Source organism: Taudactylus pleione, unplaced genomic scaffold (assembly GCF_031769625.1).
Source record: "Taudactylus pleione unplaced genomic scaffold, aTauple2 ptg000262l, whole genome shotgun sequence".
NCBI lineage: Eukaryota > Metazoa > Chordata > Amphibia > Anura > Myobatrachidae > Taudactylus > Taudactylus pleione.
In genome coordinates this window covers 3,417,294-3,431,215 of record NW_028284664.1, presented here as the reverse complement: position 1 = coordinate 3,431,215, position 13,922 = coordinate 3,417,294, and the positions used below count along the sequence as shown (strand labels likewise).

General features: G+C 42.5%; 1 protein-coding gene across 3 annotated transcripts in view; it reads left to right on the top strand.

Moving 5' to 3' along the window:
• ST3GAL6 (ST3 beta-galactoside alpha-2,3-sialyltransferase 6) overlaps nucleotides 1-13,046 on the top strand; it is a 147,530-nt gene extending 134,484 nt beyond the window's left edge. For all 3 annotated transcript variants that reach the window (XM_088481059.1, XM_088481061.1, XM_088481060.1), the window contains 3 exons: nucleotides 4,908-5,045; nucleotides 9,487-9,639; nucleotides 10,440-13,046. In XM_088481059.1, the coding sequence (XP_088337185.1) occupies nucleotides 4,908-5,045; nucleotides 9,487-9,639; nucleotides 10,440-10,520 (372 nt within the window). In that variant the 3' untranslated portion in view covers nucleotides 10,521-13,046. The remainder of the gene's footprint in view (nucleotides 1-4,907; nucleotides 5,046-9,486; nucleotides 9,640-10,439) is intronic.
• The last annotated feature ends 876 nt before the right edge of the window (nucleotides 13,047-13,922 follow it).

The window sequence follows — 13,922 nt, the reverse complement described above, 5'->3', positions numbered from 1 at the left end:
GTAGAGCGTATTGGTGCATATAGAATAAGTCAGACCTTTCGTCGCAGTGTATGCTGGCAGTTCAGTGCATTTTGTGGCAAATGGGGTTTTCAGGGCATCTTGGAACCAAGGAAAGTCTACATGAATACAGATTGTATTGGTCTGTACTTCTGTATCTTGTTGACAGTCTTATCCCCTTGTTCGGGTCTACTGAATCCTTGTAATTCCTTATAAATACGAGATAATAAGCAAATAATGGACAGGTAATCAGAGCACCTCCAATTGACTATTCACAGTGTAACTTTTAGGCACAATTGCTGTACATTTTCTGGTACATTAAAATATGCACTTGTCTGTAGTATTCTTTGTTTGACCACCAGTGTCATACATGCAGTCTATGCAAAATGAATGGTTTAATAACATGTTTTGTTTTTTTTTACACCTATAACATTGCTCATTGCCACCTGCTGAGAAACTACATGGCTAGAAACCCCCATACATCAGCAATCTGAAAACCACAATTGAACAATTTAAAGATTTATTGCCATGTTAGGATATCCCAAACTAGCAATCTGTCCCCATACCTTACAGATCTTTTTCAGTGATTTGCAGATCGATTGCAGCAAACACAGATCTGCCAATCTTGAAAGGCCCATCATTTTACTGGTAAATCCAACATGTTGGACAATCTGATCTAATCATTCCAGTCACTTTTTGGTTGCGATCTGTAAAGCCCATACTTTGCAGATTTTTATACACAATCGATTGCAAATTGCAGAATTGCGCAATCGATTGCAGATGTATGGGAGCCTTAAGAGTTGTTGCTTTCTTAAGTAGTATAATTGATTATCAATAAACTCAACTAGTGGGTCAAGGAATCTGGTCATATGGGGTAACTGGTCTTACTGAAAAGTTACATAATTGTGTTTAAATACTAATTTGTCTGCCTTTGCTATCATGAAGATCCTGTGTATTTGTGTATGCAAAACATGGTCGCATTAACTAAACATTCATTCAGGTCAGCCTTGTCTTCAGCTCCCGGCACTATGTGTCCTATCACAGAACAATCAGTATATTCAGTGTAACTTGACGTTGCAAATCCTCCTTTAAATAAATACTGTTGATTTTCTCATTGTTTGTGGCGATAATATCAAAGAGTATCTTTGCACAGTGGTGTCATAAGACATTGTATAAAATGTAGTCATAACAAGGTTATTGTCTTTAAATGCAAAACATACTGCATTCACAAAATTGTTTTGTTTCTTTATTTTGGTAATGTATTAAGACACCAGTTGTTCTGCTTGGTATCCGGATTAAAGATAGTGTCTAGATAGACACTCAATAGGTCGACACCAGATTGTCAACAGGCAGTAGGTTGACAAGGTCAAAAGGTCAATATTCAAATGGCCGAGACAAAAAAATAGTTGACACATGTTTTTCCACCATTTTTAGGGTTACGGTGAAGAGTTATGGTTAGGCTTTTAGTGAAGGGTTAGGCTGCGGAGGGGACGGTTAGGCTTAGGCACAAGGGGAAGAGTTAGGGCTAGGCACTAGAGGGAGGGTAGGGTAAAGGTTAGGCTGAGGATTAGGCTTAAATTACAATAAATGTGTGGACTAGTTTTCACTGTCGACCATTTGTCAGTCAACCTTTTGTACCTGTCGACATATTGCCTCGAGACCATTTGGTGTTGACTCATTTAGTGTCTATCTAGATGATGTCAATATTATATACCACACCCGTTCTGCACATAAAGCCGTATTTATCTACTTGCTTTTGCTATGAATGCTTTTCTCGTACGTTAATATGTAAAAAATTAATGCTTTGGAGAGGTATTTACCATGTCTCTGATGAAATATTGTATTGATATTTAACACATTATCCCAGATCCAGATGTATCCACATACAACTTACCTCCGTGCTCTACAAGTCGCCTTAAGCATAACGAGTGAGCGTCATTCAACTTGGTACTGCCGAACGTCTTTTCATGCAACTTTTTACCTTCAATTGTGTGATGTGATGCGACTAGGACGCACAAGTAGCTTCTGCTGATTAAAATGTTATGCGGAATGCCTATGTTCTGTGGGCCTGATTCAGAGCCGGACGCTATTTGCGGACGGTCGTTCCAAAAAAGGGGGCGGTTATTTAAATTGAGCGCTCGCTCTTTGCGGTTTGTTGATGCCTGTATGTCTGAGCCAGCGAACGAAAAATGCGCTCGATATTTTGTAAAGACACCCCTTTGCCGTTCGCATCACACATCATCTCTGGTATTTATTAGATTAATCGGGTACATCGAAAGGCATCTGAACTGCTCGCAGTGCTTGTGGTAGGATTTTCTTACCGCTGTCACTGCGAGCAGTTCAAGCTAAAAGACAACCAAGTGACGTGGTCGATGACTAATTATGCACTCCCATTAAACGCCCTTTTGAGCGTTTGGCACGCCTGCGTTCGGATCTCCACTCCCCCGTTTTCAAGCACCTTCCCCTGTTACCACTCACAAACGGTACATTCTGCCAATCAAATTAGCAGCTCCTCGCTGTTTAGCGAGCGCACTATTTCCGACCGCAATGACTGGTTTGCGCATGTGCATTACGACCCATACGCATGCGCAGTTGTGCGAACATCGCTCAGAGCGAACGAGTGGCCGCTTATGTGCGCTCTGATTCAGGCACTGTGTGCGAAATGCTCTATTACAGTGTCAGCGGCTGTGACACTGTAACGTAGCATTTCACATGCAGATTCACCTGCAGTTGCACACGGAATATAGACATGCTGCATATCATTTTAATCAGCAGAAGCAGCTTGTGTGTCCTTTTCGCATCGCTTTGCGAATAAAACTTATTTGGAGGTAAAACGTTGCGCAAAAAGACGCTCGACACTACTGAGTGACGGCATGGCATGACTAGTGAGGCTTTTTAATGCGCAAGGAAGTAAGTTGTATGTGGGCACATCAGTATGGCAGACTATTGTTTTGGTTTATTTTTATTGATGGTCTGAAATAGTAACACTGATAAATAGTGGATAGCAGCTTTATCCAGTGCTGCGGGCTCCTTATTATTGTGTCACTGTAACCAGTGATCCCTGTTTTTACCTGTTTTCTGGTTACAGTCATTATCCAGTGACTGCAGTACAGAAAAATGTAGCACATACATATGTAAAACCACACGGCCCAAATGTAATAGCAGTGCCAATTGCAGGCAGTGGCAAGACTGTGATGTGTCCTCGAGGCAGGGTTGGTTTTGCCTTTTAAGTAATTTCTGAGACTTTAAATTTGAGAACACATCACTATAATCTCATCACTGCCCGTAACTCAAAGGCAAATAACATTTGGGCTCATCAGTCTAATGGTACATACACAAGTAGCGATCTGCCAGCGATACAATATCGCTGGCTGATCGTCATGCACCTATCGATCACCCACCACACCACATACTTACCGACGACACCCTATATAGTAAGCTACTCCATATCCAGCAAGTTGACCGGCATGCACGGCCGATGGACGATATTGCTATCGTCCATACATGGCCGCGCATTGCTGGTCGATGGTAAGGGCCATTTAAATTACCAATTTGAACAGTAACGATATCGTTCAAATCGATCATTTAAATCGCTACCTGTGTACGCACCATAATATATAAATATAAATATATATATATATAATTTTTTTTTATTATTATTATTAGAGGTTTCCCCGCAGATTCCATACTGGTACTAGATGCAGGGCTGGTTCTAGGCCAAGTGGAGCCCAGGGCGAGAATTTCCTTTGGCATGACCCCCCACACACTCACTGGCCCCAAAGCCCCTCTCACACTCACTGCCCCCATAGCCACCCACAAACACACACTGTCCCCATAGCCTTACACACACACTCTCTGCCCCCTAGACACACACGCACACACTCTGCCCCCATAGCCTCACTCACACACACTGCCCCCGTAGCCCCACACACACTCACTGCCCCGTAGCCACACTCGCTGCCCCCATAACCACACACACACTCTGCCCCCATAGTCACACACACGCTGCCCCATAGCCTCACACACACTCACTCACTGTTCCCATTGCCTCATTCGAACACTCACAGCCCCATAGCCTCACACACACACACTCTGCCACATGGCCTCACTCACACACTGCCCATATAGCCACAAACGCACTGGCCTTATAGCTACACAATGCTCCCATAGCCGCACACACGCTGCCCCTATAGCGACACACACACATGCGCGCGCGCTGTCCCCATGGCCTCACACACAGACACACTCGCACTCACTGCCCCTATAGCCTCACACACACACACACACACTCGCACTCACTGCCCCCATAGCCTCACACACACACACACACTCGCACTCACTGCCCCCATAGCCTCACACACACACACACTGCCCATATAGCCACAAATGCACTGCCCCTATAGCCTCACATACACACACACACTGCCTCCCCATAACCTCACACACACCCCTACTTGGGGACTGAGGCGTCTAAGTACTAATCCTTGAAGAGAGAGAGACTGTAAAGTGACAGTTAGGAGCTGATTATTTGGTACTTTATCTTCATCCGCTTTCTTTCTCCAAGGCTTGGTACATAGGCCCCTGATTCTGAGGTCTTGGTAAAGCAATAAAGAGCATGTAACTTTGCACTTTGGCAAACCCATGTCGCACTGCAGTCAGGGCAGCTATAAAATGTGCAGAGAAATTTAGATGTAAGATGAGCGTGTCCAAACAAATCTAAATTGCAGTGTAAATTTTTTTTTTATGTATTTGTACCCTTGTAGTGCATAGTTACTTGCTCTTTTTTGCTTTACTCCCACCTCAGAATGATGACCTTAGTAAATAAGCCTTTTTTTGTGTGTTTTACCACCTGTATCTCTGTCTTCCTAAGTGTACATACTCATTGCACTCATACTGTTCTATTATTGCAGAGCACTTATGGATTTTGGAGAAAACCTGCCATGAATTTAATCTACCAACCTCATCAGCTGAGAGTGCTCAACCCTGTTATCCTTCGGCGAGTATCTCAAAATCTATTGAATTTTCCAACAAACTTTCCAAAGACAGAAGTAAGTTCAATGACATTGTTGTTGTTTTTGTTCTTGCAATAAGAGCTCTGAGTAAGAGTTTTTCCTGTTCTGTGAAGTGTCCAAAGCTCAAGGTTGGACATTAAGACCATACTTAACATGTTACACTGCAAACTCCCGCTGGGGAACTATCAGTCCTATCAGGTTCTTTAGGCTGCTAGGGAGCTGATTTAATTTAACTGAAACAGGACGGTGTACACTTCGATTAAAAACGTGGCTAAAAATATAAAAAACTCCTTCTGTTTGTCCCCTTGATCGATGCTGATTGGATCATTTCTGACATGAATAGAACCTTTTACTGTGGTCAGTAGATGACTACATACAGAGGCTGATAGCTGTCCTCTTATCTACCTATGTGCCTGATAATTGGAAGCGTTGTATTCAGGTTACTATGACTATTTAGCGTCTGCTTTCATGGCCACATGCTGCGTAATAACCTAATTGATCAATATCCACGGTGAATTGCATAATGTGGCTAACATCATTTCATGTAACACAATGTACATAAGCTGCCATTTTCAAGTTTTCCTTTTGTATAGTAATGTATAATATTCTCCGTTTTTCAAATCCTGATAAAAATAGTGATACATTTGTATACAGTGAGCATTGTATGTAATGTGGTTCCATATTGATAATTGCAAGTATCTCATTGTCATTGTTTAGTGCTGTGGGAGGATTGTGTGGTGCTCTCCCTATTATGGTACATTATAACATTCAGTGGCACTTCAGAAATCAGAATTCTTTGATAGCTTAAAATGGAATGGGATTGAAATGCCGGTGGCTGTTTAGCCGCTGGTTCAAATCCCGACAGGATGGAGATCCCGACAGAGGCAGGTAAGTACTCTAACCTCCCCCTGCCCCCCCCTCTGTCCCTATCCCTCCCTTAGTGATGCCAAACCCTAACCCCCCCCTAACCGCTCCCCAAACATGACCCTCCCAGTGGGATGCATAACCCCTAACCTCTCCCTGGGGGTGCCTAACCCTTTCCCCCAAAACCTACCACTAACCCCACCAGCTGCTTTAAACCTTAAACCTTACTTACCTCGTCCGGCCACACGTCGTCCTGGATTCCGACGTCAGGATTATGATAGGCGTTGGTATTTCGACGCCTATCATGAATCCTTTGCCGGCATTCGGCAGTCGGTATTGTGATCGCGCCCATGCGGCCGCCAGTCACATAACTACATCCCGCTTAAATTAGATCCAGAATTATCTTCCCAAAATATATATATATGTCATTTAATTTTCCTCACGGATAATATATACAAAAGTGTCTTCCTTATACAGTCAGGTGCATAAATATTGGGACATTGACAGAATTTTCATATTTTGGCCTCTATTCACCACCACAATGGCTTTGGAATGAAACAAACAAGATGTGATTTAACTGCAGACTTTCAGATTTAATTTGAGGGTAATTACATCCAAATCAGGTGAACGGTGTAGGAATTACAACGGTTTCTATATGTGCCTCCCACTTTTTAAGGGGCCAAAAGTAATGGGACAAACTAAACAATCCTAAATCTAACTTTCACTTTTTAATACTTTGTTGCAAATCCTTTGCAGGCAATTACAGCCTGAAGTCTGGAACGCATAGACATCACCAGACGCTGGGTTTCATCCCTGGTGATGCTCTGCCATATATTAGATTTTCCAGTATTTTTTGTTTCGGTTCTTATAATTTTTATTGTCTTGATTTATGCATTTGTTGTATTCTTCTTATATGCAGTTATAACTTAATTGTTTTGCACTTTCCTTTTGTACTTGCTGTATTTGTCTTTTTGAGCTCTTTGTTATTAGAGACTAACTGGGATACCCGGGTTGAAGACTGGGCCCTGAAGTACACCTGCAGCCTTTATTTGTTTACATTGTCCCTGCATATAACCCCATTCCATTGATCCTGTAGAAGACCACACAGTTTGCTAACATTCAAGCAAACAGTGGTGTAAGTACCGTGGGTGCAAAGGGTGCAGCTGCTATGGTGACTTTGTGGCCCGCCGCTCCCCCTGCACCCAGTCACACACACATTGTGGGCCAGTCCAGGCAGGGCTGCCGAGGAGGGTCCAGATGTCAGCGGTTTTGATTTGGTGCCGGCCCGCTAGCTGATTACAGTTGGCGCATTGGCAGGCAGACAAGGAGAGAGAGCACCACTGGTCGCGAGGCAATCAGCTGGTGGACCAGGAGCCAATCAGCAGTGGCTGCTCCTGATTGGCTGCCGGTCTGCAAGCTCCAATTGGCTTGTGACCGGCGCCATATTGAAATTGTGCGACACTGTCTGTCCAGCTGGCTTGTGACGCTGCGCCAGCTCTGATTAGCTGACGTCCCGGCACAAAATCCACAACTGTTGGCTGCTGATGGCACACGGAGGGAGACGAGAGGCTGCTGGAGGGAGACAGGGAGGTCAGTTTCTGGGGGGGCATAATGTGTAAGGGGCATCACTGTGTGGCTTAGTGGTATAAGGGGCATTACGGTGTAGTGTAAGGGGCATTACTGTGTAGCATAATGTATAAGGGGCACTACTACTGCATGGCATAATGTGTATAAGGGGTACAACTGTGTGGCATTACCTGAATGGGCTCTGTGTTGGGACAAATGTATGTTTTTCTTTATTTTTTTTTTCTTTTACCTCTGGGGGGGGCCTTTTAAGATCTTGCTAAGTGGCCCACAAAGTTCTAGTTACGCCTTTGCATACAAAAACAAAGGGCTGACTAATATATATAGTCACTATAAAAAGGACTAACTCTGGTTTTAATATGAACTTGCATGAGTCATAAAGTTTGACACTTGCTCAGACTGTGAGGTTACTGTAGCGTTTCCGCTAGGCTGCTTTAGTTCCCACCCGCTCGCCGCAATGTCCTGCGGGTGGGGCAAATTGCGGTATATCGATTACCGCTGGTGAATGGATGCCGGGGGAATGCGCTCGGCATAAATTCACAAAGACATGAGAGCTTGGGCACAGCCTGGCGTATCTGTAAGTGCCGAACACGCCTCCAAGATTAATGAAAAGGGGGCGCTTCTTTTCCTGTGCCCTTTGCTGCGCGCCAGAGTGCCCTTTCTCTAGGTCCAACGCCCTGCCCGACGCCGGACCTAGAGTGAACACTAGATACCATTGTAGCTTTCACACAGGTTTTTGGAACTGCTAAATTCCACTAGAGCCAGCCCTTGTACCTTAACTATGTAATTTAAGTGTCCCCATTTTTAGGGATTATGTGACAGTGTGTGGCCCTGACTAAATTCAAACCTAGGCAAAAACCTAATCCTGGTTAAACTACACCACCATGCCAAATTTGGTGGGGCTAGGTCCAAAACTCTGGCCGAGCAGACACACTTTCTTGCTTATTTATATAGATTTAGTTCAAGAGTCACATTTCATGCAGCACCACATATATTATTCTTTTTTGATGTATAGTCCCAGTATGCATTATGATTTGGAGATACTGATTTATATGCTTTATTTATAATTGTGTCACTAGATGTATAGTTTGTTTTGAATCGCTGCTTTGTTATTGTAAATTTGTGGGGGTGGTATCCTTATGGACATAGTGTCTGTTGTCATGGGTGCGCCCCTGGATGACGCATCTAGACGTGGACCGACCATACATCCTGCACGTGGGTGTCATTTGGGTATGTAGGGTAAGACACTTTAGTATGTATTTGCCCCTGAGGAAGATAATTAAATGACTGAAATGTTGGATTAAAAGACAATGTCTGTTGCCTGCTTTGTTGCTATGTTCAAAGTGCAGGTAGTGCCACCATGCTATACCCGCTTGTATTGTAATCAGCCTGCCTGCTGCGGGGGAGGGCACCAATGCACACTGTTGTTCACATATGTGGAGTGCCGATGAATTTCTATATACATCTTACAGGCATAAAGTTTCTAACCACTCAGGGGTCTATGTACAAATCCTTGGAGAGAGATAAAGTGGACGACGATAAAGTACCAACCAATCAGCTCCTGTCATTTTTCAAAAACAGCCTGTAAAGTGTCAGGAGCTGATTGGTTGGTACTTTGTCTCCGTCCACTTTATCTCTCTCCAAGGCTTAGGGCGCATCAGTTCTTAAAGACTTTTTTGTTTACAGTTGTGAAATTTTTCTGTTTTGGAAAATTTGTTAGACTAAGTTACTGTAGATCAGGTTTCATGAAATCAATGGAATTGGCTCAGAGTGTAGAATTGTTAGTGGATTTAATTTAGGGAATGAAAGGAAAGTGATATTTATCTTATGCAACTACTTAGGGTTAAAAGCCACTCACAGTTGTGTTTGCACAAACCTGAACATTAAGTGCTTGCAAATGCTGCCACCTGCTGGTTAATTCTCTGTTGCAGTTAGAGAAAAGTTTGTGCTCTGTCTATTTCGTAAATTTTAAAAATGGATTGGTTCTAACTTTTTGCCTGTTTTTTCTTTTTTTTGTTTTGTTTTCTAGAAGCCAAAGCACCCCACAACTGGAATCATTGCCATCGCATTGGCATTTCACATATGCAATGAAGTTCATATAGCAGGATTTAAGTACAACTTGACATCCTTGAATAGTTCACTTCACTATTATGGAAACGAAACAATGTCTGTAATGGCACAGGTAAAAGATTTGTGTCTGTCAATGCCGCCTGTCTGCCCAGTGATGGGCTCCTTTCACCTAGTGCTCATTTATGAGACAATTTTACCAACCAGATGAGGATTTAGAGAGAACAGCTGGATTTGGCAACCAGAAATTAAGATGCCTTTTTATAAACTGTGCTGAAAGGTTTTGTGGATTAAGAATATTTCAAATTTTTGCCCCCACTTTTGTTTTTTTTATATTAATCCCTTCCAGCAATGTTTTGTTTATTACATTGCTTTATCTGATCTATGCCATTGAGAGTATAATTGTTTATTTTTGTTACCGTTGGATTTGACACCGCTCTGTGTATCGGAATGTATCCAGAAAGTAAAACTAACCTTTTTGTAAAAGCGGCCGAAACCTCTTCTAAATATAATTCACTGCACCCCAAAATCTCTCTAGCACGTATATGTGTCTTTTTGTTACATCAGTGGTAATGTATTCAAGTGTTAGAACAATCGACATGGCATTGGTGACAACCTGCTATGTTTCTGCAGGTAGAGGGTGGTGAAGCCACTGCAGTAAGCCAAAATGTCAGCTAGGAACGCATTGCATCTCTTCCCAGCAATGGGCAATATCAGCAACAGTGTCCATTGCATTCTAGAGCTTGTATGGTATGAGAAATTGGCCACTGAGCCATGTAACCCTGTGCTGAGGGCCTGCATTGACAGTTGTGTTGGAGCGTTAGTATTTATCAAGCGATAAGACACCTACGGCCCAGGCCGAGTTACTCATATGATCAGTGTTTTACATCTACTGTGTCTTCTTTCTCTCGGCAGAATGAATATCACAATATATCGGCGGAGCAGATGTTTCTTAAGGACCTTGTTGAACACAAAACTATCATAAATTTGACGTAATGACAACCGCATACTGGGAATGTTTTCCCGCCAAAAAATAAACACTTCTTAGTGCACGGTATTAAGATTATTTTTTTTTAAAACCAAGAAAGTATATATAGAAATATATATATTTTTTTAAGAACTCAACTCCAGGAGGAATCTTGCCAAGGGGCACAGATAAGCTTAACTCCTTTTGAAAAAAAACTCCTTCTGGGAACAGGGAAAGGATTCCATCACTCTTTTCGTCCTATTATGAAGCACAAAGACATGCAACGTGTTCATTTTTGTATATGATTGTAATGAAAAATGCTTTGTAAAACAAATAAGTACCATAGAGTGAAGCTCTTTTTTTTTTTTTTTTCAATTGTTAATTATTGTTTTGTTTAAATGGAGTTTGTGGCAAATGTTCTGTTTTTACGTTATAAAAGCTAATATAATATTTGGTTAACCCTCTGTATTGTAAAAGTTAATTTTCAATGCTCTTCTAGGCCATGATGTATTGCTGAATCTAGGCAGCCTAAAACTGTAGTTGCTGAACACATCTTGTCTTCTGCTCGTCAGGTGCTTCTGTCGCCTGTTATTCATGTGCCCAGCAAGCCCTCATGGTCTTCACATCGCTGCACTTTTAGAATGTTTCTTGTGGTAATAGCTGCTGTGCTCATAATTGTCATTGGGTTTAAATACCTAAAGGAGAATTAGCAGCCCTTACATCACTTTAGAACCTCAGGAGCTGTGTCGTCCTGCAGCGATATCCATCCCTACCAGCTCCTGTAATGGTTTTTCACCTTGGTGTGATTGTAAGGAGAAGTTTGAACTCCATCCATGAGGTAGTGATGCCACAGCATCCAATTGGCCCAATCAACCAATATCCTACTCTCGCTTTCAAACTTCTTGTGGCTCTTTGCCATGGAAAATATACTGCAAATTTTGCCACATTGACCCCTAGACCTATTAACGGGAGGGTTATATGTTTCAGAGTTGGGGTTCCCCTGTAAAAATAAAAAGCACAAACAAAGCAATTGATGTGTGTTCATTGTCGATACAGTTGACCATAAGGAACGAAACCATATCTCTGGCCAAATGTTAAAGTAGATGAAAAACATTTCCAAGTGATACTTCATAGCAAAGCATCTGCAAAAGTTGTACTAGATAAAACAAGTCATGTCTTCCCACTTGAAAAGCGTACTTGGTATTTACATGTAGATGTAGCCATCCGTTCCATCAAATACACTGGAGGCAGCCATTTTGGGAGAGCCTATCCTTTTTCTAGGAGCTTCTGGAGAATTGCCTCAGTGAAGTTGCTTCCTCCTAGTTAATGGACAGGCTTCATTTTCATCTATGTTGGTGCAGCACACAACATGACTGCTTCTGCTGTGTGTCCACGTCAAATGGGGTCTGCGCCCATCATCTATTAAAACATGAATCCTGTTTTTGACCTCACGTGTTTATATAGTATTTATTAATAAACTGAATAGCAAACTTGTCTCACTTTTTACCCTGTTCAAACAACATTAAGTTATGTGCTACTGCCAGAGGAGCGGCTTTAATGTCATTTTCTGTAGTGATAATATACTTACCTGCGCATTATTAGGAATGCCTTTTACAAGAACTATGGGACTGATTCAGCAGCGTACGCAGATCGGCCGATTGTTCAGTACTGCGTATGCACCGCGCTGCAGTCGTACCGCAATTGCGCGCACATAGGAATCCATTGCAGAGTGAGTGACAGGTCGTGAGCGTTTGTGGGTGGTGATGGGGGAGTGGTTCAGGTGTGCCTGCCCATTTGGACGCCATTGCATGGACGTGCATATATTAGCCACTACGATTGCATACGCAGCTTGAGTATTCACTGCATGCGACAAGACTTGCAGTCTCTGCGAATGGTCAGACCTGCTGTAATTGTGCTTGACGGGCCGATGGCTTCGATGGTAGCGATGTATACGCTGGACTGGAAGGTGTTACGGATGTGAGAAAGCAGCAGTGGGCGTCTCTATGCTGGCTGAGCTGTGGCAGACAATAGCATACTTTGCAGCTTCATTGAATGTGATTACGCAGCTGTGCGATCCATCCTGAATCAGGTCCTATATTTCTGTTTAATAAAAAAAACATATTTTTCTCATGCTTGTGCTTATATAGAATTTATATGTTGTAATTTCACATCTGTTTAATTTTTTTTTAGTGTTTATTACAAAACCTAAATTCTGTTTTTCTATCACCCATGTAACAAAATCGATTGTATACTGAGTAACAGGGAGCCTTTATCTTACCCACCTAACTACTCAGTATATTCACTGGAGGTCATTTACGAAGCACAGCGGACGCACAGACCAACTCTTTTGTGTTGCATCAGTGCACCTTGATGGTCTGCCTAGTACACATGAGAGACCGTGCCGACTCTCTGCTCCCAGGAGAAGCCTTGGGACCGAGGAGAGATGAGGAAGTCTTCAGGGGCACACTGTGCAGAAATGTTGCATCAAATACATGAAATGTCACTTTAGTACCGTCCCTTACAATAAAACAAGCTTTTCTGTTTTTTAATTGAAATGTTACTTGGTTTCGACTTATGTATGTTTTCATTAAATCCTGAGAATGTGGGGACATTGAGACAAATGTATGTGTGCTATACCTTTTAATGATATGGCTTATACCCCTTTTCTACTGCCTAAAAAATCTGGGTAATTGCTGTGCCTACGTGGGACACGGCTCAGTGAAAACTGCTCCAAGGAAAAAAATCCCGGGTCTACTGACCCATTATTTCTTCCTGGGTATTGAGCAGGGTTTTTAGCAGGTAAAACCCGGTAACACCGAAGTGGAAATAGATCTTATCCGGGTTTTTTGACCCAGGTAATTGCAAAAGCCACTGATTGGTCCTTCCAGGGTGCTGGCTGCTGATGTAATCACCAAGAGACCGGAGGAGACGTCTGAATAAAGGATGTCATTAAATTAAATAAATAAATAAACAAATGAATGATAATTAAATTAAATAAATAAAACAAAAATAAATAATAAAGGATGTCATTAAAAATGGCCTGAATAAAGGCCATTTTTAATGACATCCACAGGTTTTGCTGGACTTACCCACTGGACTTTCAGTGGAAATGGATGTGACCCGGGAAAAGCCTGGGACGAGGGTGCAATGGATACTGAGTCTAAGCCGGGTAAAAAATCCCGGGACAGACCCGGGATTATGGTGGAAAAGGGGTATTAGAATGTGCCTAGAAATGTGCTTCTCCGTTAGGCCCCCATTAAGAGTAGAGTGAGAGAACGCACGAGCGTCAGCTGAGCTGGTGAAAAATTGTCGACCTGTTGGGAAATTGTAATGGCCGTGTGTCCCTGCATGAAACACCCTTCTTAAAAATACACTTCCCCACCCCTTTCTCTCACTGCAATATCTTCCTCTGAAATCACGGACACTGATTG